Source organism: Lathamus discolor, chromosome 2, assembly GCF_037157495.1.
Source record: "Lathamus discolor isolate bLatDis1 chromosome 2, bLatDis1.hap1, whole genome shotgun sequence".
In the NCBI taxonomy this organism is placed as follows: Eukaryota; Metazoa; Chordata; class Aves; order Psittaciformes; family Psittacidae; genus Lathamus; species Lathamus discolor.
This window is the reverse complement of record NC_088885.1, coordinates 84,227,963-84,255,266: the sequence shown is the minus strand read 5'-3', so window position 1 is coordinate 84,255,266 and position 27,304 is coordinate 84,227,963. Positions and strand designations below refer to the sequence as shown.

Genomic DNA, 27,304 nt, shown 5'->3' with positions numbered 1-27,304 from the left:
CATTGCCAGTTGCAGCGGAAGCCTCAAAATGCAATCAGTATTGGACCTTGGTCCTGGGTGCACTAGCACCTTCCCTCTCTCCAGTCCCAGAAATATACTCAAGGGACCTCTGCAAACCATTTTAGAACAGCTCCTAGGACCGTTTGTTTCTTTTGGGCAATAAATTTGACTCATCTTCTGAACTGATTAAAAAAGAAACAAAACCACAACACATTGTGAATTAAATCTTTCTTATGTTTGCAAATATAGGGTTTTTTTCTTTCCCACTGTGCTACCCAAACCCAAAGTTGAACTAAATACTAGAGGATAAGAGAAAATAGTGTCAGAAACAGGAAAGTGAGTGATGTCACATGGCATTCTCAATAAAAACAGTGGATATTAGAACCGTATCAATTCATAATAAGAACAGTAAGTGTGTGCATTTCATGTTTAACAGAGTTTCAAAAAACTTAACCTATTTTCTGGACAAAAAATGGCTCTTTTTTTATATTCAAGGGATTTGTGAAAAGAAATCATCTCTCTTCCACTCAGCAGTAACAGAAATGGGCATTCTGCTACAGAAAAGAGAGGAAGGAGACTGGAGTTAGAATAAAGAGTGAGCATTACAACTTAGAAGAGAATTTGTAAAAACATATTTATTTTCATGTTTTAATTTGAAAATATCGCATATGTTCATATTGATAAAAGGCAAAACCACCAATTGAACTTGTTCATAATTCGTATCCTGGTATTCATTTTATCATCTCCAGTTGCCATTTCCCTGACAGAACATAGCACATCAATTAAGAATGGTAGTAATTTCTAATGGAGTGGAATCATTTTTAACAGGAGCAAAATTTTGAATACCTCACTAAGAGTATCAAAACTCATAAGGTACCAGATGTTCATCAGTAGGCTCCCTGTGCAGTAAAGCTTGATCTCATTATAAAATCAGGCAGCATGTAAATAATCCTGAAATGGTGAAAAATTTAATAAAGATAGCTCATCAACAGACTGATAGGAGTGGGAGTAATGTTATGCAAATTAAGTTCACAGTTCTTCTACATCAAAGAAACTATCAAAGACAAATCAGAAAGGAAGGAACCATTACCATCTGCAATTTAGATCATCACTTGTGGTCCCATCAAACTTAAGAAACATAGGAGAATCCTATTATTAATTTGTAACAAGAAGTGAAGCAGCACCACTTACCGTGTTACATATTTTGGCTCACATGCCAGAAGTTATTGAGAGCAGAGAACACTAAAGTGTTCTTAAGGCTGGGGTCTAAATATCCCATTTTGAGACTGTAAAGGAGAATGAACATAGGCAGCTCACCCTTCTTTCTCCTCTTCCTTTGCCAGCTAAGAACAGTTATAGCTTATAGTTTCTTTTAAGCTCATGTCTAAGCACGGCAGCATCTGCTCAGCCAAGTCCTCTGTCATGAACTCCAGCTGTCTCGGAGTGTTATCACATAGCAGAGCCCTCCTGCAAGCCCTGAACCTGTAAAAAAGAAGAGATTACCCCACATCATGACCCTGACAGGCAGGACAGTATAACAAGTATCCTATGCCTTGTAAAGCGCCTGAAGTAGATCAGCTGTGGAAAGATGGGAACTTAGGGAGGAAACTAATAGTTGGTCAAGTCTGTGTAATTAAGCTACTTGCAGTATTTCATACTAGCTTCAAAGGTTTTGCCTCCCCATGTGTTTGTCTTTTTCTGGATGTGCATTGCTGTGCATCACAGGGAAGGTAGAAAGAAGGCAGACATTTGTTCTGGAAGGGTCCTTACCATGTACTGTCAGTTGGCTAACTAGCTGTTGCGAGAAAACACTTCTTTGCTACAAGAGGAATGTGGAATTGTTTGCCAGAGTGTTTCCATTTCACAGTGAGAATGGTTGAGCTCTTCTCTGTTGCCATCAATTGCTTAGTGCTATTGCACCCACGTGAGACTAACGTAAGGAAGCATTTATTCTGTACTCTTAAGTTAACAGTGCCTCTCTTCTGGCCATGAGAGAAAGTACTGATTTAGGTATTACGGGCAACATCTCAATGGTGTCAGTAAAATAGCTAAAAGTGCAAGATCCATCTCTGGGATCTTTTATTAACTGGTAGAAATCGCCTCCACCTGGAACTTTTACATGTCCATTTGATCTACACCTTTTCAGATGTCATCTAGCTCTACTGTGACTCAGATACTGTTAATTAAAAACTCACCAAGGAGTAGATTGTGACAGCTGCTAACTCAGCAATGAAAAACCTGTTCAAATATTAGTAGTAATCAGTGAGTAAGATCACCTCTTTATATGTTGCTCTTGTGACCTAAAGAAGAGGCAGCAAAGGGAGGAAAACTTTACACATATTGGTACTTCAGGATAGCTTATTTTTGGACCTCTTTAGACATCTCTTTTTGGCCTGCTCTCAAATGCGCCCACTATAAATCGTATAACAGAAAAAGATTCTGTGTATGCTGGAATATTTTACTGTTTCTATAGGAACAGTTAAATCACTGTACATTTTATAGTGATATTGTTAAATCAATATGCATCCATTAAAATGGCATCAATCTTTGCACGGCTGTGATTGTTCCAGTTTCGAAAGAAGCCTTTTCATTGTAGTTAAAACTCCTTCCAAAGCAATACAATATAAAGTGAACAAAATATTCTGGTTTTACAAAAGAAATTATGCTGATACAAAGACTACTGTATAAATTGACATGTTAGCATATGTGGCAGTATTTTTCAAGTGAGAAAAATCTTAGATAAAGTCCATCAAAGAAGAAAAGAAGCAAGTCACAGAATAAAGGGCACTTAGGAGAAAAAGATAAACTGAGGAAGAGAAGAGAAAGAATAAGAGGAGTCCCTGCTTGAATTCTGTTGTGCTGGTACTTGATTTGAATGAGGAAAGGCGCTATACTAAGACCACAGTTATCTACTCAATTTATTAGCAACTTGAAAGAGAGAGATTAGTAGAATGTAAATCTTCATAAATTACTTAGATTAATGCATGTGCAGGGCAGACTGAATATTATAATGATGTATTTCATTCTGTAAAATTACAGGTCTGGGAGGTACCTTAAGAGGTCATCCAATTTAGAACACCCTCCCAAGGCAGAGAGAACTAAATCTGGTTCACTGTTTACACTTATTTGCTCAACCTTTCCCCAAAACTTTATATGTTTATGGATGTACAGATTCATGCCCATACTTCTTTAGTTCTTTTTTTAAAATTACTGATTTATTTCTAAGCTTTCTTAATTTGTTGGTATCATCACATCGGAACCAAAAAGAAAAAAAGAAAAAGAACTTAGGAAAATGTAGTACTTATCCCTCCAAGGAAAATGCAGCACTTATTCCTCCACCAAGCTTAATGTAATAAATCCACATTTTGTGCAAACATAAGGATATAAGGTATAACAAATGTATCTGTGTTACATGAACTTCTTAGATGTATTGACCATAAGTCACAATTTAGACTAAAGTAAGATTATGTCACCAATTTGTATAACACTAATACTAGAACTTCTACTACTACTGAATAAATACATAGGGAAACACTCAGCTTGAGATAAATGATGAAATATGTCAAGCTTTTAGTACATCATCTGATACAAAACATAAAGGAGCAACGGAGTCCAGGGAAAATAAACAAAATTGTCCAGAAACATAATGTTGTACACACAGGAATGCATGTAAAAATTTAAGACCACTTAATATACAGAGAATGATAACTACAAATAAGGTCAAACTTTAATTTGGTAAATGGCACGGAGAGAATAAGAAAGACTCATACCTGTATTGCTTCTCTAATGAAAACCAGAAAAGGAATAACCTGCTTAATTAAAAAGGAGTATGTTCAAAACTAACCAAAAGAAAAAAATATATGGACCTCATAACATTTTAAAATAAGATTTTTATAGCCATGATTTTCTAAAGATGTAAGAGAAATTCAAGTTCTACTGAGAAGAAAGTTTTTTAAGCCCACTGATGTTGCTAGCAAAAAAATTAAAAAATACATGTTAAGACATAATAGACTACTTCAACTGGTTTGAAGAACATGTGTGTCTAAAAGCTTGTCTGACTTTTCCAGTTGTACCAGCTCATCTGATCAAAGATAGCACCTTTTCCTACTTAGTTTTCCAATTAACTTTTATCACCTACAGGTACAATAGTCACAATGCATATATATGTTAAAAGATAGCGATATTTGTGGGTTAGGATTTATGATACCAGTACGAGGCCAGAAAGGAAGTTCCGATGTTGGCAAAAATATTATTTATTTCTCTGTAGCATCTGGTATCTATTGCTCTCTGAAACAAGACAGGCGACTACATTTCAGATCAGCATTTTCACTCTATGGGACATGACTTGTGTTTGGTGAATAGAGAAGAAATCTTGCATTGTAATCATACTGCTCACAATTTCATATGAAAGCCACCAGTCACTGAAAAAGCAGGCAATTCTTTTGTTTGTAACTGTTAATTTTATAGAAAACATGTATATCAGTTGGTTGCATGTTTACCCCAGCACAGTAAACTACCTTTTCTCCCCACCTCGTTTCCCACCCACTTACCTAATTCATTCATTCAGTGTGTTATGAAAAACCTTCTGACAGCTTCCTGAAGCAGTTCTCCAACTCCAATGCTGCTCCTCAGCTTCAGCTTCCACTACATTCCTCCACTGGTAACACTTTTGAGGGTAGTTTTGTTTCATCTATTCATGGTGTTCTGATTGGCCTTGTTCACAAAACCTCAATATAAATAAAGGCAAAATTTCATTCTTTGGGATGTTTGTGATATTCTTTTCTTTTTTCTTTTTTTTTTTTTTCACAGAACAGTTTATTACCTAGTTTAAAATAAAAAGCTTACAATAGGTGGAAATATTAATACTATTAGATACATGAAAATATTAATATTTAGGATATAACTATTTTGTGAACATCATTTAGAAATAAAAATACAGCTGTTGAATCGAGAAACAATAATATATATAAACATGTTACAAGGAACAAGTGTGCCTCATGAATGAATAATGGATTTAATTCATTTCATTATGTATGAAAAAGGAGGAAACTAGATTTTGATCCTGCCAAAGCAGTCGTGGTTGGAGAGAACTGATGGTTTAAAGGTAGTATACAAAAATGGCATAAAAGGAGCAAAGGCTTGATTATACTTCAGTAAAAAGAAATAACGAATATATTTCTGAAATGCTCCTTGTATACAAATCTTCATTAACAGATATAGGAAACTATTTTGAAACCTTCATTTCTGGGCTTGATATCATATTTAGAGAAAGTCCCTAAAAAAGCCCAACAGATGTTTTGAAAATTCAGTATAAGTATTTCCATCTTATGTTATACATAACAGATTTAAAACAGAATGGTTGCATCACATAGCAGTTACATTTATCAAATACACCACAAGATACAAGAGTGAAGAACAAAATCCACAGTGAAGCATAGAATTGAAGTGCTTGTGAGCACTTAAAATCCTTGCAGTAGATAGTATGGAGTGAAATGATTGGAAATACCATTTTTTTATGAAATATGATGAAAGTTAAGCCAGTGAATTACAAATACAAAATAATTTAAGAATAAGGTAACTAAAGGACTTCATACTGTGATTTGAGCATAAAAGTTGGTCTGGGCTCAAGTTAGTTGAGAAGTGACACTTGCTGATGAAAGCAGGATCATAGTAGATCTTCTCCTAAAGGTCTTAAGCTTTCTTAAAGCTTAACATTATCTTCATCTGTAAGAAAGAAAATATTTTTATGGTATGACAGATTTCTCAGACCTGTACAATCCCTTCTGATATTCACCGTGCTAAAAGGGGCAATCAAATCAGAAATTATTGCTTTTAGGTGAACTAAAACTTCAATAAAACTAGTACCACTCCCAAGATGGCTGACTGGATTTGCTCTTCTCTTGTAGCACAACAATAGGTTTTATGTTGTATTGTTGTTAGACCTGGTGTTTAATTATTACAGAAACTTAAAAGTTAGTCACTGTAATCAACAGCAGAAATAGACAATAATGCAAAGTAATCAATTCCACACAACAGACATAAATGGAATGCAAGTAAAGTGACAAAATGCAGTATGTATTGCATCAAACTCAAAAAAAAAAATGGCTTTTTTTCTGACAAAAAGTAGGGGGCAGGTTGTGATAGCAGCAGTATTGATTAATGGCTCAACTGGCAATCAAAGTCTATGAAGAATGTTCTAAATGAGCAGACAGCTTGAAGCAGCAAGTTACCATGAAATACCCAAATGAGGAAAAGTTGCTTTTATAATGAAATGGCTGCTTATCATGCAATCCCTATAGAGTGATAAAGATGCTAAAATTCTGCATTTGGCTAGAGGACACAATTTGGTCCAAATCTTCACTGCATGCCTCAAAGACAAGTCATCATAGAATCATAGAATAGTTAGGCTTAGAAAGGACCTCAAGATCATCAAGTTCCAACCCCCCTGCCATGGGCAGGGACACCTCACACTAAACCATCCCACACAAGGCTTCATCCAACCTGGCCTTGAACACTGCCAGGGATGGAGCACTCACAACCTCCCTGGGCAAGCCATTCCAGTGCCCCACCACCCTAACAGGAAAGAACTTCTTCCTTATATCCAATCTAAACTTCCCCTGTTTAAGTTTTAACCCGTTACCCCTTGTCCTGTCACTACAGTCCCTGACAAAGAGTCCCTCCCCAGCATCCCTATAGGCCCCCTTCAGGTACTGGAAGGCTGCTATGAGGTCTCCACACAGCCTTCTCTTCTCCAGGCTGAACAGCCCCAACTTCCTCAGCCTATCTTCATACAGGAGGTGCTCCAGTCCCCTGATAATCCTCGTGGCCCTCCTCTGGACTTGTTCCAGCAGTTCCATGTCCTTTTTATGTTGAGGACACGAGAACTGCACACAATACTCCAGGTGAGGACTTAAAAGATAAAACTGGTGATAAAACTCATCACATGAGTTGTTGTAGTTCCTGTGGAAGGCACCTTTGTAAATCCCTTGCAGACATGACAAATCAAAAGCTTCTTAAAAGTTGTGCAAATTTCCAAACTATCAGACAAGTGTCTAAGTCTCGGGGAAACCTGGGCAAATACAGTCAGCAGGTGTCATGCAGGAAATACTTCTGTTAGGTGAATGCAGTAAATAGGAAAGAAGTTTAGGCACATAATTTGAATATCAAAATTTCAATTGTTTCCTGAGATCTAACATGAAATCTTTCACTATGAAGTATTGATACTTTAAATTTTAGGCCTTAAGTAAAAGTATTAAACATTTGATTTGTAACTGTAATGGGTATCTACAGCATCCCACTTGCTGCTGATCTGGCTGCTCTATTGTTAGAGATTTATTGTCAAAAGGTCATTTCCTACCTCTTATCAATATGAACAAGAAACTCAAGGTGGTGAAACTTCAAGGTTATGCACTAATAACAATGACAGCTGGAATGACTGGAAGTAACTTTCTACCTGTAGAAGGATTATTTTGGGGTATTAACTTGGACCAAGGGGCAGAATCATTTTAGTAAAATGCAAAAATAGCTTGTGTCCTACAATTATGCTGAAGCCCAGAAGACTGTAGCCATTTCCTTGGAGTGCTGCCAACTGAATACAGCTCCTGTCCCACATTATCTGCTCCTCCTCTGTGAGAATTGAGAGGCAGTGATACAGAGTAAGCCATGATGAGCATGTGATCTGTAAGCTTGCTTCATGTACAAACTGAACACCCCTTTATTCCAGAATGAAAGCGTGCACAGATGATGTCTTCAGTCTTGTGTATAAATATTGGAAAAGGGGCTAAGGACTAGAAAGACTTGGAAGCTGAATTTCTGCATTTCTGTCTTTAGAAACAGCAGCCGAGACCCCAGAGGGAGTGTGGAGCACCACCAAGAGACTCCATGGATCATGAATGATCTTGCAGTTGCTGAACATCTTAGGAAGCAACTGGCTCTAACAGGGGCTAACATGCTAACAGCAGTATGTGCTGGATATTTTTTAGGGTTAGCATCAAAAACTTATCAATACTGTGCCTAAGGGTTCCACTCTGAGTAGCCCATGCAATTAAAAATAGGAAACTGGGACTACCCGTGAAATTAGCTGCTAAACAGGAAAAAGAAGAAAGCAAGCACATGAGGAGCAAAATGCTGGCAATATTTGTATTCTGTTTAGTTAGCTGCCTGTAGTACAATGGGGAGAAGGGGATACACCAAGTAGGATAAAAGAAAAGAAAAGAGTATTTGTCTTCTAATTAAAAAATTGGAGAAGATATAAAAAAATAAAACCACTTCATTTACTGTCCTCTATCCACAGAGCACTGCTGCAGCTGCTGCTTTTTTGGTGCTGAGAGCCAAGTGGCTTCCCAGGCGTGGCAAGGAATTTGACATTCTGATTATGAGAAAAGGAAACACTAGGAAACTTTGTTCTGCATTGGTCAGTTCTTTCTTATCTCAGCAGCTCCTGGAAGAGGGCAAGCCTGGCAGTTCATGGCTTTGCACCCTCGCAAAATTCGTCAAGACTAAGCAATGTGAGGAATAGCATCTGTTGCTACTGTCTAGCTAATAACATAATCAACCAGGATGAGAATACTGGCCAACTGGTACTACAGAATGATAAATCCTCACCTAGAGGTTGACCTCCCTAAGCAAAACCACCACTTAATGATCTGAACAAATCACATCTTATGTACAGAGACCACAGGCAATAGTGAGATATCTGCATAAAGTGAAGGACATGCTAAAAGGATCAACCTGGAGACAAAGCCTTGATAAAACCAAGGGAAAGGAGTAAATGTATTGTAAATGTATATACCTGGAAATAGTGAATTAGATTGCAAAATGTGGCTTTGATACCACGGATCACCTCTTGCAGCAGCTGGTGGTATTAGGGAACCGTGCCATGGGTCTCAAGACTCCTTGGGAATTTGGAAAGCATTTTTCTGAGCAAATCTATTCTTTCCAAAACAAACAAATCTGTGGGATCTGTTTGGATACTCACACAGTCTAGATTTACTAGAACAGCCTTTACTGGTGATCTGACTGAAAATCCTGGATGCCTTGGATGTGCCTCTTTATTGAGCTCTCAAATGAACCTGGATATCCTCAAGGTCCAGTTGTATCACCTGGCTGAAAAACCTCTATTCCACTTTCAAAGCAGTAGAGCCAAGCAGGGACTGAGTGCGTTCTTGGGGAACCATCAACCCATGAAGACTTAAATCATATAAACCCAAAAAACCTCATGAGTTACATAGGTTGCTATCAAAACTAACTCCCTAGCACCAGATGCAAAAGTACGGTAAATATTTTTTTAGACATTTGACAGTTTTTAAATGACTCAAACTGCAATTCAGTTCTGTGTATAGAAAAGGAATTATGCATTTTTTGTTTGTTTGTTGCATAAGCAATTACTCAAATTTCTTCAATCCCGGTTATAAGATACTGATTGACAGAAGTGATATAGCCATCCAAGATGCTTTCCAATCTGGGCAACTATAAACTGGCATGCTAATGGAGTTACACGCACACACGTACACAAGCAGCAGAACTGATTTAAATGTCCTCTTCTAGAAGATAACTTTTGAAGCAGGATGCCATTTGTTTTAAGCTTCACTTTTGATCAACTTCACTTTGTCTAAGCTCATAAATTACAATTCTGTTTTCCACACAGCTTTTGTGTGCTGCTCTATGCCAATCCTTGCACACTGTTTTGACAATTGACTGTAGGCAAGCCAGTACAATTAACAGACTATTATCATTAAAGCAGAAGGATAATTGTCAACTGGACCTAACACCGCTTTGATACTAAGTGAACTGTTGTCTCATAAATATAGTATGGGGTGCACCAAAACCCTTGGTATAAATCAGTGTCATAACATAAGGCTGTCTGCTGATCTATTGGCAATCATTACTGTAACAGTTATCTTAACTGGTGACCTATTTTTCTGAGTGTCCATCACAACGATACAAAGCAGCAGTCTCTGTTTAAAGATACACATTTTTTTCTGTATGTACAGTGCACTTTTGTCTGCGGACATGCTAGTGCTTTTTAGGCATGAAGGACAGAGGCTGTTCCTACACAAGCTATCTGTATAACATGATCAAATGAATTGCCACTGATGCCTTCATTGCATAAAATTTCATGATATCGGTATACCATCCCATAGTAATCATACATACGCAGATGTTGATAGTGTTGGTCATATAAGCTTGACAGGGGCCCATGCACAAGCAAAAACTCCACATCCCTCTTCCTTAGTTATCTGGAACCATACCTTAATCAAAACCTAGTCTTTGAAAATTCAGGGATGACAATGTTAGATGATAGAGAATGTGCAATTTGAGGTGTTGTAGAGTGAGGACCACATTGCAGAATATCAGAAAGAATGTTTTTTTACAAGCAGAATAAAGGTCATGCCACTTCAAGGATAACTGATTAAAAAGGAGGAGTAAATCACCTATAGAGGCTTTAGCATGCACTGTCCAACTGTTAGGATTTCTGGATATGATCATGCTAGGCTGTGATCTTATAATGAATGTGCATGTTATTTTCAAGCAGGTACCACACGTACTTCTACCTAGGAAATCTTGGATAAATAGGAAATACTCTTTGAAGGTTCAGTATGGCTTCAGTGTTAATGCTAGTGATAGAAAATCTGAAATTGAGGTGTGCATGCATGTGTCCATTTATGTGTATGAATACTTCCTTATGAAGAGAACAAGTTTTTCTAAAAACCTGGATAGCAAAGGCAATGGGATGACTTGTCTGAGATGCAACCACATGGTTCAGCCACCAATAATTGTATAATAATGTAGCATTATGAGTGTTTAAGTGTAAAAAGAAAAGCCAACACTTCATTAGACTGAGGTTAGTCAACAGATGGTGTATAGACCGCCAATAGTCTATAAAACATCAGACGGCTGGTGTAATTTCTACACATAACAGAAGTGTCCCTGACATTGACAAGTCAGTACATGCCATGTAGCAGAACTGGGAGCTGGATTTTTATAGAGATATCACATCATTGAAATGGTGAGAAATAAAAAAAAAAATGTGGTTTGGCTATAAATAAAATGAGGATGGTTAACATTTTTGGTGATATGTGAAAACACACAAGTTGGTCTGTAGGTTATTAAAAACCTGCTTGATTCTTGGCTTAAGGTTTGACATTCATGACCACATAAACAGTAAAATTTCAGCCATAGTGACCATCAAATGCTGTCTCTTTACAGGCTTTTACTTAAGTGCACTAATCCTCTCCTTGCAGGTGCTGAGGATCTGTGAAATGTTACTTATTGATGGCAGTACTGCTCTAAGTTCATAAAGAAATAAAACAATGTGGAAGGTCTTACCAGTGGAAGTATGGAAAAATTATTTTTAAGTAGGCTGGCAATATTTTACATATGTGATAGGTGGCTCATCTGCTATCAGATAGTAAAAACTTTTACGGTTTTTCAGAAAAGTAGAAGCAACAAAAAGAAAAAAGAAAAAAAAAAAAAAAAAGAAGGGGCAAAGGCAGAAGTTCCAAAAGCTGCCAGAACTCATAGACTGAAACTAGAACTTGATTTTACAGCATAAGGAAGTGGAGCACGTAGGCTTAGCGCAGCTCAAGACAACTTTTCAAAAAGACACGGATGCTTCTGCAGGAAAGAGGGAGATAATAATGATAACAGTTGGAAAATGCCTCGGTGCTAGTCTGCAGATAAAAGAGATGCATCTTGTGCTTGGAGAATAATTTGAAATTGACAAATGTTGCTATAACAAAAGCACCATTTAGATCAGAAAACAGACAGCAACCTGGAGGTAGTACACATTAATAACTTTGATTACTTTCCTTAACTGCTACAAACTTAAAAGAAGCATTGTCATCTTAAAAGCACAGTAGCAACTGGTATGGCCTTCTCTACTACTTACTGCAAATGCTTCTGTCTTGTTTTAGAGATCTGGAACACCATGAAAGCCTACTGCAGGAAGATAATGTTTGTAAGCAGCAGTTCTTATAGGGTAAAGAGAAATCCACGTGCATTTTCCCTTCAAGCATTTTCGATGTGGAAGTCTTGGACTCACTCTCTTGCATGTCCTGTGTTTCGGTTTGTGAAATTTACAGTAAAGCTTGTCAACAATGGAGAAGATAACTCCATTGTAAAACCCTGAATGTTAGGTGCATTTTGTGTTCTTTGGGGTGGGTTTTTTTTTTGTTTGTTTGTTTGGGTTTTTTTTTTATTATCATTTAAGCCTTTTTTTGTTCTGAGCAAGGAGACAACTCAGACTAATCACCAAGGCCAGTATGATCTCCTGTCTGGTAGCTTGTCCAGACTAATGAGTTCCAAGTTTACTTCTCCTGAAAGCTTGTAAATATCAGTGATTTTAAATCAAGCAGTTGCCCCATACGATTGGGGCAAACTGGTTTTTGTTTTCTTTGTTAAGTGGACAGTGAATGCTGCAGGAAAAGAACTCAAGCAGCATCCAGCCTGTGCATTCCTTTAGGGATGAAACATGAAGTGACATGTGACACTTCTCAGCCTAGATACTGAAGGTTAGACACTAGGCAAGCTTCTTTCCTCACAAGAGACTTTTTATGACAGGAATAAAGATATTTGTGCATTGATATACTGATTCAGAGTGACCATTTAACAGGAATAATACATAATACAAGGAAAAATAAAGGTCATTCAAATAAAACAACACTTCCCTTATGGCATTTATTTTACTGGGGTGTAAATCTTTTTGAACAATCGGCTTACGTAAAATTAAATGCTTTTATACATGTGTAAAAAGTAGATACAGAAACTAAGCATGATTTCATGCATCTTTTTTTAAAAATCATAATTTGAATCTTGGCCTTAACGCTAGTGATAGTTAGCAAGTCACAGCACCCTTAAAATATCTTTTACATGAAAAATCATTTTTACTTTCCTGCACTTACCAATGCAACTACTGCAAAAACACTTGCAGACTGACAAAAAATGACACAGGCAAAGCAGGAGTTGAGGATGGAGAATACGGCTAATCCCTAATGACAGGCTTCCAAAGTAGGTAAATTCATGCACTCACGCAACTTTTCAATGTGCAACATTCTCTACATAGATAATTCATATCGTGGTTGTTTTTTTTAAGCTTCAAGCCTAAAATGATCAAGAACAAGACTAAGAAACATAATTCCCTAATGTCAAAATATTAAATCTTTGATATCTGAGGTGGATACCTGCAAATGAAAGCCTTGTTTCATTACAGTGTGTTAAGTAACTCCGTCATAACGTCATTTTTCTATTTGTCTCTCCCTTTTAACTTACATTCTGAACATCAGCGTGAATACAACCGTACTGCAACAATGCTTCTGAATGCTGCAAAGGATATGGGCATACTTGGCTGCCTGAGGTCTCTCTGTAAGAGCCACCTTTGCTGCAAGTGAAGAATTCCAAATTGCAACTAGTTGATCTCAATCCCTTTCACTGTTATGAACAGCTCTTGCGGTGGAGGACATGCCTCAGGGCATCCATGTGTTAGAATAATACAAAACCAGCATCTCCTGCAATTCAGCAGATGAAGGGAACAAGGCAAGGGACAAATTTCAGTCACATAACCTTCAGTGTTGCTCATATGAACGCTGGCTTTTTAGCACCTACTGATTAATTGTACAGTATGATGGATGGACAACTAATTGGAAACATGTTCAGTATCTTAGTTTCAATAGCTAATGAACAGTCTTCTGAAGCTTTTTTCCAGTTTTGCACAGCATATCGAAGTCTTCATCAGATTCAGAAAACAATTTCGAGCATCTCTTGCTCTCGAGCCACTGAAAGTTCAAATTATGGAGATTCCAGGAGGCCTATTTTTCTTTACTCGCTATATTAACTCTTCCCACTCGTTCAATTTTCCTACATTCTTACGCAGCTTTTTCTGTGTGGGTGTACAATACCCTATTCCTACTCTCTCAACTCACTACTACTACTTGCTTGTGAACAGCAGCATTTGTCCCAGTCATGTTTTTTTGCTAGGTGGACGGTGCTAGGCCAGCTAGAAAGAAATTCACAGAGCAGCCACTTCTGTCAGTGGGGTGCTAATTTGGAACTTTTTCCTGTGCTCACTGCCTGGAAGAAAAACATAAAAAAAAAAAAAAAAAAAGAAAATCTTTTCAAACTAATCTCTTCTCTACAAGGTAAATTAGGCAGAGGTAGTGGCACAAAAGCTTCTTCATCAAGCTGTACAACTTCAGATAAATACAAACCTTAGGAACCTTGTGGACGACTTCCACATCATCTGACTGTGATAAACTAACAGAATCACATTTGTCTTGAAGTTACCTTTGCTTTTAATACTTACTTATGAAAGGTTTAAGAGTTTAATTCCTAAAGTTATACTTCTGTATTTCAACTGTGCTAACAAGCAATGTCTTTGACCATTTATCACCAGCATTTGAGATGCACTACTCTGCTTTATGAAACTGTGCAACCGCTAAATTGCCTGCTTTGGTACTCTCTTTTCAAACTTACCTGCATGCAATCTTATTCTGACAGTTAAACATGAAAAGCATGACTACTGAGATGCACCTTAACCAAGTACCAGATTGCATTTTCCATCATGACCAGTTTGCGTATTTTATGTTAATGGGACTGGTCCACAGCACGACATGTTTTTAAGTGTCCCTGTGATTCCTGAAGAAAATACAGCAACAGTACTGATCGCAATTACAGAATCATAGAAGGGTTTGGGTTGGAAAGGACCTTAGGGATCATCTAGTTCCAACTCCGCTACCACAGGGAGGTACACCTTCCTCTAGACCAGGTTGCTCCAAGCCCCATCCAATCTGGCCTTGAACACTGCCAGGAATGGGGCAGCCACAGCGCCTCTGGGCAACCTGCACCTGTGCCTCACCACCCTCACTGCAAGGCCTTTCAAAGGCACCTTCCCTAAACATTTGCGCACCTCGCGTATTTTCCCTTCCAGCCGCCAAGTGCCCCTCATTCCAGACCATGGGCAGTGGAGCTCTCGGCGGGCACGACCCGCCGCAGAGCCGCCGACCCGGCCGCGGTGACCTCGCACCGAGCAGCAAGAGGCAGCAACGTGGGGCACGGACCGGGTTTTTCAGGGCCCCCCAGGGCCCTCCGCGCACCGGCAAGCAGCGGCAGCAGGGCTGCAGCCGCGCCTGAAGGCGGAACTCAGTCGGAAGCGGCTGAAAATAAACGGATAAAACACATAAACACATAACCAGCTCCACCACCGACCTCCGGGCGCGCCCGCGCCTCCCCGCACCGACCCCCGCACCGCCCCCGCCGGGCTCCCCCGGCAGCCGCGCCCCAGCCAATGGGGTGGGGCCTCAACGGGAGCGCTGACGTCCTGCGCCGTGCCGCACCGCCCCGCCCCATCCCGACCGGCGCCGGACGCAGCCGGAGATTCCCGATCCCCCCCCCCCCGCGCTACACCGCCCTTGTTCCTCGGGCGGGGACTCGCTTCCTTTCCCGGCTCCCCCTTCCCACCCTCCTCCTCCTCCGCCTCCCAGCCAAGATGGAGGACGGCGGTTGCTGCGGCCACCGGCAGCACGGCGGCTAGCGCAGCTGCTGCTCCTCCGGCTAGCTCCTTGCTCCCTCGGAAAAAAAAAAAATAGGGGATAAAAAAAGAGGCTGGAACGGACCCTTCTTTCTCCGCCCATCGGGTGCTGCCTGCGCGGACTGCTGGCCCTTCCCATGCCGTCGTCGTCGTCGCCCTCCTCCTCCTCCTCCCGCGATTGTCTGCGCTCCGGCTGCCGCCCGCCCGCCCGCCCTGACTCCCTGCATGCACACGCCGCCTCCTAGGTGGCTGCGGGGGGTGGGCGCTCCCGGAGCTGCCATTCCGCACATACCTTCATGTCCCTGCGCTCGCCGTGGCCGCCCGCCGCCGCCCCGCATCGCTCGCACGCTCCGGCTGCCGCCCTAACGGCCGCTCTCGCCCGGAGGTGAAGCCGGGATCCGCGGAGGGGGCGGTGGGGTTGGCGGTGGGTCTCGCCCGGAGGAGCCGCCGCCACACGCAGCAGCCATGAGCAGCGCCGCTACCGCCACCTCCGCCGCCACCACGGCCGGCAGCGCCGCGGGGGAAGGGGCCGAGGAGGCAGCCAAGGACTCGGCGGACATCGCGGCGTTCTTCCGATCCGGTGAGTGCGGCCCCGTCGCTCACCAAGGAGGAATGGGGTGGGGGGGGTGGTGGTGGAAGCGACAGCGGCGAGGCAGAGGCTGGAGGTGGTGAGAAAGGTGGAGGGAGCAACGTCCTCCTCTCGGCGCTGGGAGAAGGGGCGAGGGCAGCCGGCTTTGTCAGGTGGCCGCGGGGAAGGCTCGCCCTCGGCAGTGCCTGTGCGTGCGGGGCGCCGCCGCGCTTCCTCGGGGAGGCGGCGGTGCGGGGCTCGGCCCGCGCAGGGCCGCCTGTCCGGGTGGCAGCGGGGAGTGGGGAGAAGCCGTGACCCCTCTTCCCGTGCCGGAGGTAGCGGGGCTTCGTCTGCTGGCTGGACGCCACCCTTGTCGGCAGAAACGGTGCGTGAAAATGGGTGCGGTGGGCGGCCTGGTGTGGCCCCGCGGGGCGGGTGCGTGCTGCTGCCCCGAGACGATGCCGCCGGTGACAGGTGCGACTTCCCTTCCCATGCCTGCCCGATAACGGGCGCGTTACCGGGGCCGAGAGTCACCACCTGGTGCCGGGCAGACCCGGTGCCCCCGATAGCGTCCCGCTGCGGGACGCGGGCGGCCCTCGATGCCGGAGGGTCGGGGAGGGTGAGCGGGGCAGCGGAGCGGCGCGCCGCATGGCTGCGGGCCGCGCTGGTCGGGCCCTCCGGGAGGCGGGCGTGCAGGGATGAGGGGATGACACCGCTATAAAAGGCAACGCGCCTCTGGTCGCGCTCCGCCGGTACCGTGCTGCTGGGTGGCTGCCGAGGGCCTGGGTGGGAGCGGGCAGCACTGAAAGCGGCTGTTCGTAGCGAGAAGGGAAAGAAGAAGACAAAACCTGAAACCCCACTGTTAGGGGTGTCCCTGCCTCAGCTGAGGAGGGGCAGCAGCGGGGGCCGCGCGGCAGCGGCTCTTGGGCGCTGCCGGGCTGGGAAGCCAGGCTCAGTGCGGAGGCTCTGGAGGGGAAGGGGGGGAGCCTGTTGACAGGCTGCCGGGATAAAAAAAATGGAGGCCGGCTTCTCCCTCGGTGTTTACTCTGGGCGCTCAACCGGGCAGGGAGGGCGGCTGTCCCCGCCACCGAGGCATTGTCCCCTGGGGAATGGCGGCCGGGACGGAGGGGAGGCAGGGCTGCCCGGGACGTACGAACCGCCGGCAGCAGGCTCGGAGCCCTGCCGGCAGCCGGGGCGGCGGCGGCGACTGAGCCTCCCTCCGGTGCCGACTGCCCTCCCCCGAGCGGCGGCGGCTCCTCCCTCTCGCCCTCGCTCCTCTCAGCCCGTGGCTCCGCGCTCCCCCGGGCACCCCTGGCCATTGCTCCCGGGCGGGGCGGCAGGGCAGGGCTGGGCACTTGCTCCGTTCGGATGCCTAAAAAGGAGCGGCGAGCAAGGAAAATGCAGACTCACCGCTAGAAAGATGAGGGGGATTGCCGATACAGTGTGTAGAGGAAAAAATAAAATAGAAACGATAGCAGTGCTGCTAATAATGATAAAAGCTGCGTTAATTGGGCCTTTAAGGGGAGTCCGTGAGGAAAGTGGGGAATGGCATAATCAGTGCTGCTTGTGGTTGGTTCTTGCGGTTGGATGTGTTTGATTTAATGAGGGTGAAGGAGGAGGTGTGATTTGCAGCAGGCATCCCTGGAACAGGATTCGGAGCTGCATTTGCTTGGACAGACGGTCCGAACAGGGGGTTGCATCCTTTTTGAAGAGCCTGATGCTCCCTCAGCAACCTGTTTCACGTGACAGTAATGAGTGCAAAACTCCTTCTCTAGTCAAGGTGCTGGTGTTGGTGGGTTTCATCGTGGAAGAAGGGCTGAGCTTTATTGTTTTCAAGAAAAAATCCCGTTGAAAGCAAAATGATGGATTACAATAGTAGACGTACAGTCTGCCTAGTGTACTTACAAATGGGTGCATGCGTAGTAATCTTGCAGTTTTAGGAGACCCTGCCAGCTGTATTAATAGTCAACTTCCACATTTATGTGTGGGTAGAGGGATGACACAGAGTTGATAAGCTTGTAAATGGTGCAGTGATGACTTCTGATACTGATAACTTTTCATAACAGGGAAGTTGCGCTGAGCTTAGTCTTACAGAACCAAAAATCTTAAACCAGTAGAAGGACATGTCAAATGCTTATCAAAAACCTCTTCGAGCATATTTAGCAGCTGGCATTCTCATTTCCGTATTTACACGTGGAGGTTATCTCATTCAGCCTGGGTTGTGACATATGCTGGAAAATGTTCTGGCATTTCTCATGGGTGTTTAATATTGGGAAGAGCTCTTCAAAGTCTGCCTCTGTACATGATCCACTCTTACAAGGAAAAGGCCTATTAAGAGATCTCCGGTGCTTCCCATTGTTTGAACAGGAGGCACAGGGTTGGTTTTTTTTTTTTCCAGTGAAACACAATGGACAGCGCAATCAATGAACAAGCAAAAAACTTCATTTGGTGTACGTGGGAGCAGACAAAAGTTTTCTCTTTACAGTATTTACAATGACAAATGCTTCCTTTTTCCTGTCACTTGCAGAGAATGTCAGCAAAGCCATAGCTGTTACTTAAAAGAGAAAATGAGTAAAAACGTTACAATGTATTCCAGTGGGGAAAAAAAACACAACTCAAACTAACAACAAAAACCTGCCTAAACAATCAGTTCTAATCTTAGGTTAGTTAAATTGGTCAGTTGAGCTGCCTGCAGGGTTGTTGGCTTTCCTCCTGTCCCTTTGTAAGACTGAGCCTCAAGTAGAATTCAAGTAGCCTAAAGAACAGAGTTTCATTATTTGGAAAATGTTTTGTTAGGATATTGAACAGCAGCTAGGTTCACATCACTTGAAATGTGTATGTTTCCAGTTTTCACTTTGGTTATGTAAATGTAAACTCACTCTGAGTTGTTGTGGAAATAAGTTGCAATTGAAATGTGAAGAAAGCAGCTGAACTGCAAGTGAGGTAGTAGTATGAAAACATAAAGATTGTGTGTCTTGAATTTAAATGAGGAATCCCTTTATTGGAATTGGAAGAAATTAAGGCAACTTGCTTTCCGTTACCTATTTGGTATCTATATTTCATTACTTGAAGTTAAAAAGACAAGAGCACTTTGTTAGATCTGTCACCTTCTTTTCAATAGGATTAAACGTAAAACTGCTAAAAGGTAGAGTTGAGTGCCAAGCAAAGTGATTACCTTTTGATGAAGAAAATGGAGGGGTTGTAGGAGGTGTCTTTCTGTCCTGTACCTAAATTGGAGATCAGAGATGACCATGAAAACTGAGAGAAGTGATATGGTTTGAGCTGAAGATGTATAGACAAGCATCTCTTTTTTTCTTATTGAAAAGTGCACTGGTGTGACTTGAAAGGACTGCTAAAGTCCCTTGGAATTATGGAAAAACAGGCTTATTACTGTATGAAAACCCAGAGGTGCAGAGTGTAAATGGCTGCATAGAGGCATGTTAATACATGAGTTAGTATAGAAGATCTATTCTGTTTGAAAAAGGTATTAAGATAAAACTTTTCAAAATGTGTTTTGTATTTAGAACAGCTGAAAATGTCTAACATGAGCAAAGTTGGAGGGGCTTCCATCAAGTGGCTTACAGGGCAGAAATCGTACAGAAATTTTGTTTGGTGGTTGTTCTTTTGTTGTGCTTGCTGCTCAGATCTTCATCTTTGCAGCTTTTGAGTTCTCAGTAGTTTGGGAAGGGTACTGTGAATGGATGTTTTTAGGAAGCAAGAATGAGGGCTGTCTTTAAGTTTCGGTTGTGCTGTTATAACAGTGTCCTGCAAACCAAAGAATTTTTGCTAGTTGAAGTTAATGAATTTTGGTTTTGAGTGTAGAGAATAAAACTGCTTTCATCTGAGTAAAAGAGACATTGATCGTGTGGTTCGTAACTAAACTTACCTTTCTGGGATGATGCAGAAATCTGTGAATACCAAAGGGTACAGATAAAAAAGCTTGTAAGCACTTCAGTCAACTCTGGGCTAGACAGTATAACAAGTGCCTTTATAAATGATTCTGGTAAGCCTTCATGGGGGAAAAAAAACCCCAAACACTGTAGTTATCAACTGAGAACTCTTAAAGTTTTGCAGTAAAAGCAGATGTTATTTCCTGTAAGATACATTTACTATGAGTGGTTTCTGCAAACTGTGCAGAAGCTTCATTAATTTATGGGTAAATGATACAGTTTTAAAGCCATGGAGGAGATCTGTGTTGTCACCACCTGTTTGTGAGAGCACTTTACACATTTCCAGAAGGACCACAATATAGATCAAGGGGCAGGGACCTTTTGGAGAGAAAGAAATGCTTGAAAAACTAAGTTAAAACAAGAGGCCCTGAAAGTCTTGTCACTAGTGTGAATAACTACCCAAGTTTTGCCAGGTCAAAACTGAATATAACAGTTAATTGTACTCCATCACTTAATCTGGGAAAACAGAAAGGTGGAGGATTTTCCATCTAAAACCAAATCTATGCAGGTGGCAGCAGTCCTTGCTCAGGAGGAGGGCTAAGTCTGTAAAATGGATGTGGGTCTGGAGAGAGAAGGGTGTCCTGAGTACCAAAGTTCAGTGTGCCACCTCTCTTGAGGTGAAGTCAGAGAACAGGCCGGTAGCCAGTATAGCTTTGACTAGCACCCAGTTCTAATATTGTACACTTACTCTTTCCTGCTTTCTTAATTTAAGCTTAATGATAAGAGAATTTAAAACTTCATTTTGAGATATATGTAGGTACAAAAATGTCCATGTGAGTATTTTAGGAAAGTGGGATGCTGAAATCCATTGTGATTATAGACCTATAGTTGAAGATTTCTGCACATTTTAAGGACTTGAGACTTGGATCATCCTACGTTCAATCAAGTCTGCCTGTAGCAGCATAGGCTGATAATTGCTTGAGTAGCTGAGACCATATAGGAATTATTAATGAGTATCATGAAAATATAATTGTTTTTTTTTTCCCTTAAGTCACAACAAATAATACTGTAAAGTTAAAAACCATAAGTTACTCAGAAATTTGCAGTTTCACCTTTACAGGGATGGCACCTATGTTTTGCTTCTTCCTGATCATAGAAACTTAGAATGGTTTGGGTTGGAAAGACCCTTAAGATCATTTAGTTCTACCCCCCCAGGCCATGGGCAGGGATGCCTTACACTAGACCAAGTTGCTCAAAACCCCATCCAACCTGGCCTTGAACACTTCCAGGGATGAAGCATTCATAGCTTCCTTGGGCAGCCTGTTCAGTGCCTCACCACTCCCAACAGTAAATATTTTCTTTGTTATTTGTAATCTAATTCTCCCCTCTTCAATCTTAAACCCATTGCCCCCTGCCCTATTGCTACATTCCCTAATGAACAGTACCTCCCCAGCATCCCTATAGCTCCCCTTTAGATACTGGAAGGCTGCTATGAGGTCTCCACGCAGCCTTCTCTTCTCCAGGCTGAACAGCCCCAACTTTCTCAGCCTGTCTTCATACGGGAGGTGCTCCAGTCCCCTGATCATCCTCGTGGCCCTCCTCTGGACTTGCTCCAACAGCTCCATGTCTTTCTTATGTTGGGAACACCAGAACTGCACACAGTACTACACATGGGGGTCACGCAGTACTCCAAGTGGTGTTGATCATATTGTTACATACTGTTGCCTTGCTTGCTTTACCTTAGTGTCTTGTGTGATAGTGGCTGGGAAAGTTGACTGCCTGTAGTAGACAACATTAAAAATGCTACTGTAGCAGAAAGTCTCTTGGGAAGAGGGGAAGCGAGAGAGGGAAAGATTACATGGAAAAGAAAAAGCAAGCATACTGTTAAAAGGCAGCAAATTTTTTCTTTTGTGCATATTAGTAATAAAAAACACTCTAGCATTTAGATCACAGGCAGATAGCTTTCTTATTAGCCATCAAACATGAAGGAGAAGCCAAGTTTTTTGCTTAAATCCATGAAGCAGAACAGAGATGTGTAAAGTTAAGATAGATGAACCTTCTTAGAAAAGCACTATCTCCTTGGTGTGTAGCTGGTAACTTCCAGAGACGGCTGTCAGTGCTGTAGCTGTGTGGCTTTCTTGGCATGGCAGTTGGAATAGCTACGGAGTAGTGACAAATGTCTAACAAAAATAAACTAATAATGAAGCCAGAAGTGAAGTGTTGGCAGGCAGCACTGGTGGTATACCATGCGATATCTCCATGCTGTCCTCGGCAAGTATTGATTCTTGGCCCTGTGGCTGTCAGGAGCTGAGGTGTTGTTTGGGGGTTTTAAGAAATGATCAGGATGCAGAAAATGCAAAGTATGAGACAACTTGCCATTCTTTCATGCAGCTTATTGTGACAACAGCACTTGTACTAAAAGAAAGTAAAAAGCAAAAAAATTGTGTTGTGTCAGCTTTTCAAAAATCTGTTGAGTTGATTCAGTCAGTAAGAAGGTTGCAGCAGTATCGCTGTTTTGTACTGGTTGACCCCAGCTGAAAAAGAAGGGGGTTCTTAAGTTTTGAATCCAGTTCCAGCAGCATCCAGCTTAATAAGATGATAAAAGTTGGGGTGAAGTGATGTTTTAAAACAAATGCCATAGAGAAATATCACAACTTGATAGGTCCTGGTATGCAGAAGAAAAATAACTACAGAAACAATTAAGTTACAGTGGGGAAGCTACTCTGGATATAGCATTGTTGGATTGATGTTTTCTGGAACAACGAAGATGGGCACAGAGCACTATAGTATGAAACGCAGCAGCTGTTGTGCAGCTTGGCTTGAAGTAGAATAGCCAGACTTCTCTGGGGTTAGCAAAGGATAGAGAATGTTAGAGGTTAGGGTGTGTTTGAAAGAGTCAGAGGCAGTAGTAATGAATATTCCTGAGAGGGGGCAGATATTTACTTGTAACACCTGTGAAAGCTGACAATTGATAAACTAAGTGCACGTTTGGAGAGGAAGGTAAATGGGAGTTAGAGAAGAGTCAGGCCCATTCTTGGGAGTACGTTTGTACTAGCGTTAAGTGCTGATGCGCTCAGAAGGGAGCTGACAGAAGTAGGAAGAGACTTGGTGCAGCTGAGGTTTTCATTAGTTGCAGAGCATGATCACTGTGTAGACAAGGTGGGTAGTAAATGTTTCTTGGAGAAGTGGTTTCTCTCCAATTAGAAGTGTCCCACAGCAACATAGCAGAAACAGGATGAAATTTCAGCCTGAAATACGTGGCTTCCAAAAACTTTTCCATGTATAATGATCATTTAGGTAAAAAAAAAACCTGAACAAAAACTTGGGAAGGCTTTCCTTACCCCAATATAAAGACAAAATATTACGACTCTTTTTCAATTAAAAATAAAAAATTTCTAATAGGGTGCAAATGCACTGTGATTTTGGTCTGCAGCTTGAAGAAGGAGGTGAGATCACTGAAATGGCTGTTTGTGGTCAGCAGGTGTTTAAAGTAGGAAAGACACACTGAAACTTTGGAAATGCTCTGGTATTTGAGGGATATTCTTCTGAAAGCGGGTGATTTTAAGGAAAACAAAGGAAACTAATTTTTATGTGTGTTGTTGAGAACTAAGTCTAATTTAAAAAAAGGCTAATGGGTAAAATAAAAATGTATTGAAGGCATAGCAGGCTGTTTTAAATCTAATGACTGAAATGGTTGCATCTACTTGGTTGTTCTCATAACAAAATTTGCTTGATTTGGAGAAGCATCTTTGTTTAAGTTAACATTTTTCTTGATGCAGCAAAATCAAAAAGTAGACTACTGGTGAAGTAATACTGATGATCTGCAAAGCTGAGTCATATTCCTTCAGGAAGGATACTGCTGTTTTGAGAAAACAGATCACTTACCCAGTAGTGAGGAGGAGGAATTGGAATGACAAGGAACAACTCAAGTGCGTTTAGCAGTAGACACTACAGTACATTAAAGCATCTGATTTTCAGTCTCTAGAGTAGGTTGTTATATTGATATACAGGGTCAGAAATGAGTTGTGTCCCTAAAGTTTCACCAGTCTGAGTGACAAGGCTCTGCTTTAAAGACACAAAGACCTTTCCAGTGACTTCTCTGCCAAATACCTGCTTTAACTTATCTGAAACTGGCGCTGTTGATCGCAGCCTCCTATAGTTGCCCAGAGGAGGAAGAGATAGCCTGATTGTGCATTTGTTTAAAAAATAGGGTCGTTTTACAAAGATATTGAGTGGAGTCTTCTCACATCATTAAGTCAAATTTGTTTCCTCTCCTGTGTCACTGTTACTGCTGTGCATAGCTGGCAGTAGCACAGGTTAATAAAAGACACTGCAGATATGTAACAGGTTTTCCTACTGAGCAGTACAGAACTGTGCATCTTGCTGGTGCTTTGGATGTAATGTTTTATAACCTGGGCCTTACTGAAGTATTACTGTTTTGTAATTAAGGTTTTGTTTTGTTTTGGGTGTTTTTTTTTGTTTTTTTTTTTTTTTTGTTTGTTTTTAATTAGGAGGAAAAAAAACCTTTGCAGGAAGATGTAAAAATTCCTTAACATTTTTTGTCTCTCAGGACCTAAGATGATAAAGAAGCAAGAAGTAAATGGTAGGAAGAAAAGTATAGGCTTCCAGCACTCAAAATATGCCAGTAATTTGCTTTGTTTGGTATTTTTTATAGTATAGTATTTCAAGAGTGCTTAGATAATTCCTACAGATCTATGTAAGAGGTTAATGTTATCGGCTTGTGTAACAGTCATAACATGAGTCTGAGGTTCAGGAAGGTTTGTTTTAACAGTGTACATGATGATGCATGTGTGGCATGTATACACTGTCAAACTAAATACTCCATGTAGCTTAGAAAACTGAGGATGCACAATCAATCTTCTTAACAAAAGGTTGGAGAAAGTATTCTGGGCAGCTGGGGCTGAAAGGGGCTATTGTAAGTAGTCCTCATGCGTTCCAGTTGTCTGTGAAACTACCCAGAGCTTAATTACTCATGTTTCCTTGTAGTCTTAGTGCATGTATGAGCAGTAATAGATATTCGTGAGGTGTCTGCAGATTGTGTAAACACCCAGTAGTGATTTTTGTGGTTAGCTTCCTACGTAACTGTTTAGCAATTAGAGGCTGAAGGGTCTGGGGTCATAGCGAAGTGAGATTTCCTAAGTGCTAAAAATGAACAGGGAAGTGTACTGCAGCCAGTAGGGCTCACAAGGACATGTTAAATATCTGCTTGTTTGTATGTAGTCCGTACCTCACTTCTTGCATGAAACAGTGAATTCAAATCCCAAACCTTTAGATTTTATACTGAATTCCTGCATTTTTGTGCATCGGTGAAACCTGCAGCCCTGTGAGATGCTTTGTGAAGGCATTTAGTCAGAGTATTTTCACTAAGCTTTGTGGTGGTCATTTAACTGGTAAATAACTTTGAGGCCGTTAAACAATGAGAAATGTTATTGCTGAGATTTCTTGGAAGAAGAAGTCTCAAATGTTGAAGTCTTGGGGACTGCTAGTTTTCAGAGCCCAAGCAGATGTTAAATGTTGGGATGAAATGAAGCGATGTTTCTTAAAACTTGGCCCAGATAATAAAAGGAGCATGCATTGAGAACAGCAGGAGAATACATCAGGAACATCCCAAGAAGAGAGTTAGAATAAAAGGAGTGTTAAAATACTAAATGTTAACTTGGCTAACCTCTTGTACTACCCAATGGACTTAGCTGTACCCATTGCTTAGACTCGGCTATGCACTGTTTGGTATAATTTTCTACCAGCGTTAAGGTAGTAAGTCCTTCACTTTTCAAATGTTTATCATGCCACTAGTTTTTGGACATGTTGGGTTATGTGGCATTGAGTGCAAAGATTGTTTTGTTTTCTGAGATCATAAAAATGCTCTACCCTTTTCTAAAAAATTTAGGCTAAGGTTGAAATGTCTTGGACTTTCGTAATTCTGGAATTAAAGGAATAGATTCCACAGCTGAAGGCACAGAGAAAAAGGTAGAAAGCTGTCAGCAAATCAAGGTGATTGAAACAGAAATTGACTGAATTGTCCTATTCTATGCAAAATTTGGTAGTACATAATGCAGTGAAGATCAGACTTAAGAAGATGTAAACCGCTGTCTTTAGAGGCCTCCTTCTGTCTGTTATTGTAAGGAGATAAAATAGGATATGCTTTTTCCGCTAATGAAACTGAATAGCCATGATTTTTTTTTTTTTTTAATTTCAAGCTTTACTCTCTAAGCTTTTATTCCTGTCTTCATTTATTTATTTGCTTTATTGATGTTAGTTAGCAAGTCCAGTTTCGTTGGTCCTAAAATAATGGAAATAGGACAGCTACAGCAGTAGTTTATGCTCTTTGTTTGCACACCTCGATGTCACGTTTTGTGTGCCTCAAGTACTTGTTTTCTCTAGGTGAGGTTAGTTGATGAACTTGCCATGGCTTGTGAAGTGCAGAGAGGAAATCAGTGCTGTGCATTGCTTAACTGACAGGGGATTGGGTGAGCCAGACTTCTGCAAAGACAACAAAGACAAGCCAAATTAAAGTTTATTAGGACAGTGGCGCTTTTTCAGATGGAAAGATGAAGTCAGCCATAATGTCTTATCTAGTAAGTACCATAATGTATTATCTAGTAAGTACTTGATTGGCTCATTAATGCTTTAAATTAATTAATTAAATAAATATTAAGAGACCAGCTTCTCCAAATATAGATGAAGACTGTCTTTGGAAGGAAAACAAGGACACTTATTTGACTGAATTTCTTGCCTTGGTGGCTGAGCAGAAGGTTACAAACCTGAATTTAATTTCTGTTACCATTATGGAAAAATTCTACTGTTTTGATCTATTGAATTATCAAGGCAGCAGAGCCAAGTCAAGCCAGATGATAAGAAAGAGATAAAACATGATTTGGTTAGTGATGATACTTGTAGACTTTAGCCATGACATGTGCTTACCTGTCCATGCAGAAAGAATGATATCTTTTGTAGTACAATGTCAAATTTGCCTGTTCTTAAGTCGGAACAAGGGTACAACTCTGCCAACAATAACCGCTCAGTGTGTGTGTGTAAATTGTTGGGCTTTTTTTTAAGCTTGGAATCAGATGCATCCTTCCCTAGCCAAAGAGAAACATTTGAGAAGCTGTGACGCATTTAACCAGATGAAGGAAGGAAATGTCCAAAAGAGTCAAAAGCTAAAAATAGATCATTTTACTGAGTTGAACTCTGGGTAGGAATTGAAGAACTAAATATACATCTAAATTTGAACCTTTATAGCTTAATAACTGAGTAGTGTAACACTTTCTGGGTTTGCTTCTTTTGGGTTTTTTTTTTTGGTTG

The 27,304-nt window shown here is 41.4% G+C and overlaps 1 protein-coding gene and 1 long non-coding RNA gene across 4 annotated transcripts in view; one reads left to right on the top strand and one right to left on the bottom strand.

Moving 5' to 3' along the window:
• Positions 1-671: 671 nt before the first annotated feature.
• On the bottom strand, positions 672-15,689 carry LOC136008402 (uncharacterized). Its single transcript, XR_010610080.1, has 4 exons — positions 15,609-15,689; positions 5,595-5,724; positions 4,551-4,727; positions 672-1,482 (listed from the first exon to the last, which is right to left on the bottom strand). It is a non-coding gene; the product is annotated as an uncharacterized LOC136008402 (long non-coding RNA).
• The window catches only part of TRIO (trio Rho guanine nucleotide exchange factor), a 246,887-nt gene continuing 235,045 nt past the window's right edge, over positions 15,463-27,304 (top strand). For all 3 annotated transcript variants that reach the window (XM_065667601.1, XM_065667600.1, XM_065667602.1), the window contains exon 1: positions 15,463-16,103. In XM_065667601.1, the coding sequence (XP_065523673.1) occupies positions 15,989-16,103 (115 nt within the window). In that variant the 5' untranslated portion in view covers positions 15,463-15,988. The remainder of the gene's footprint in view (positions 16,104-27,304) is intronic.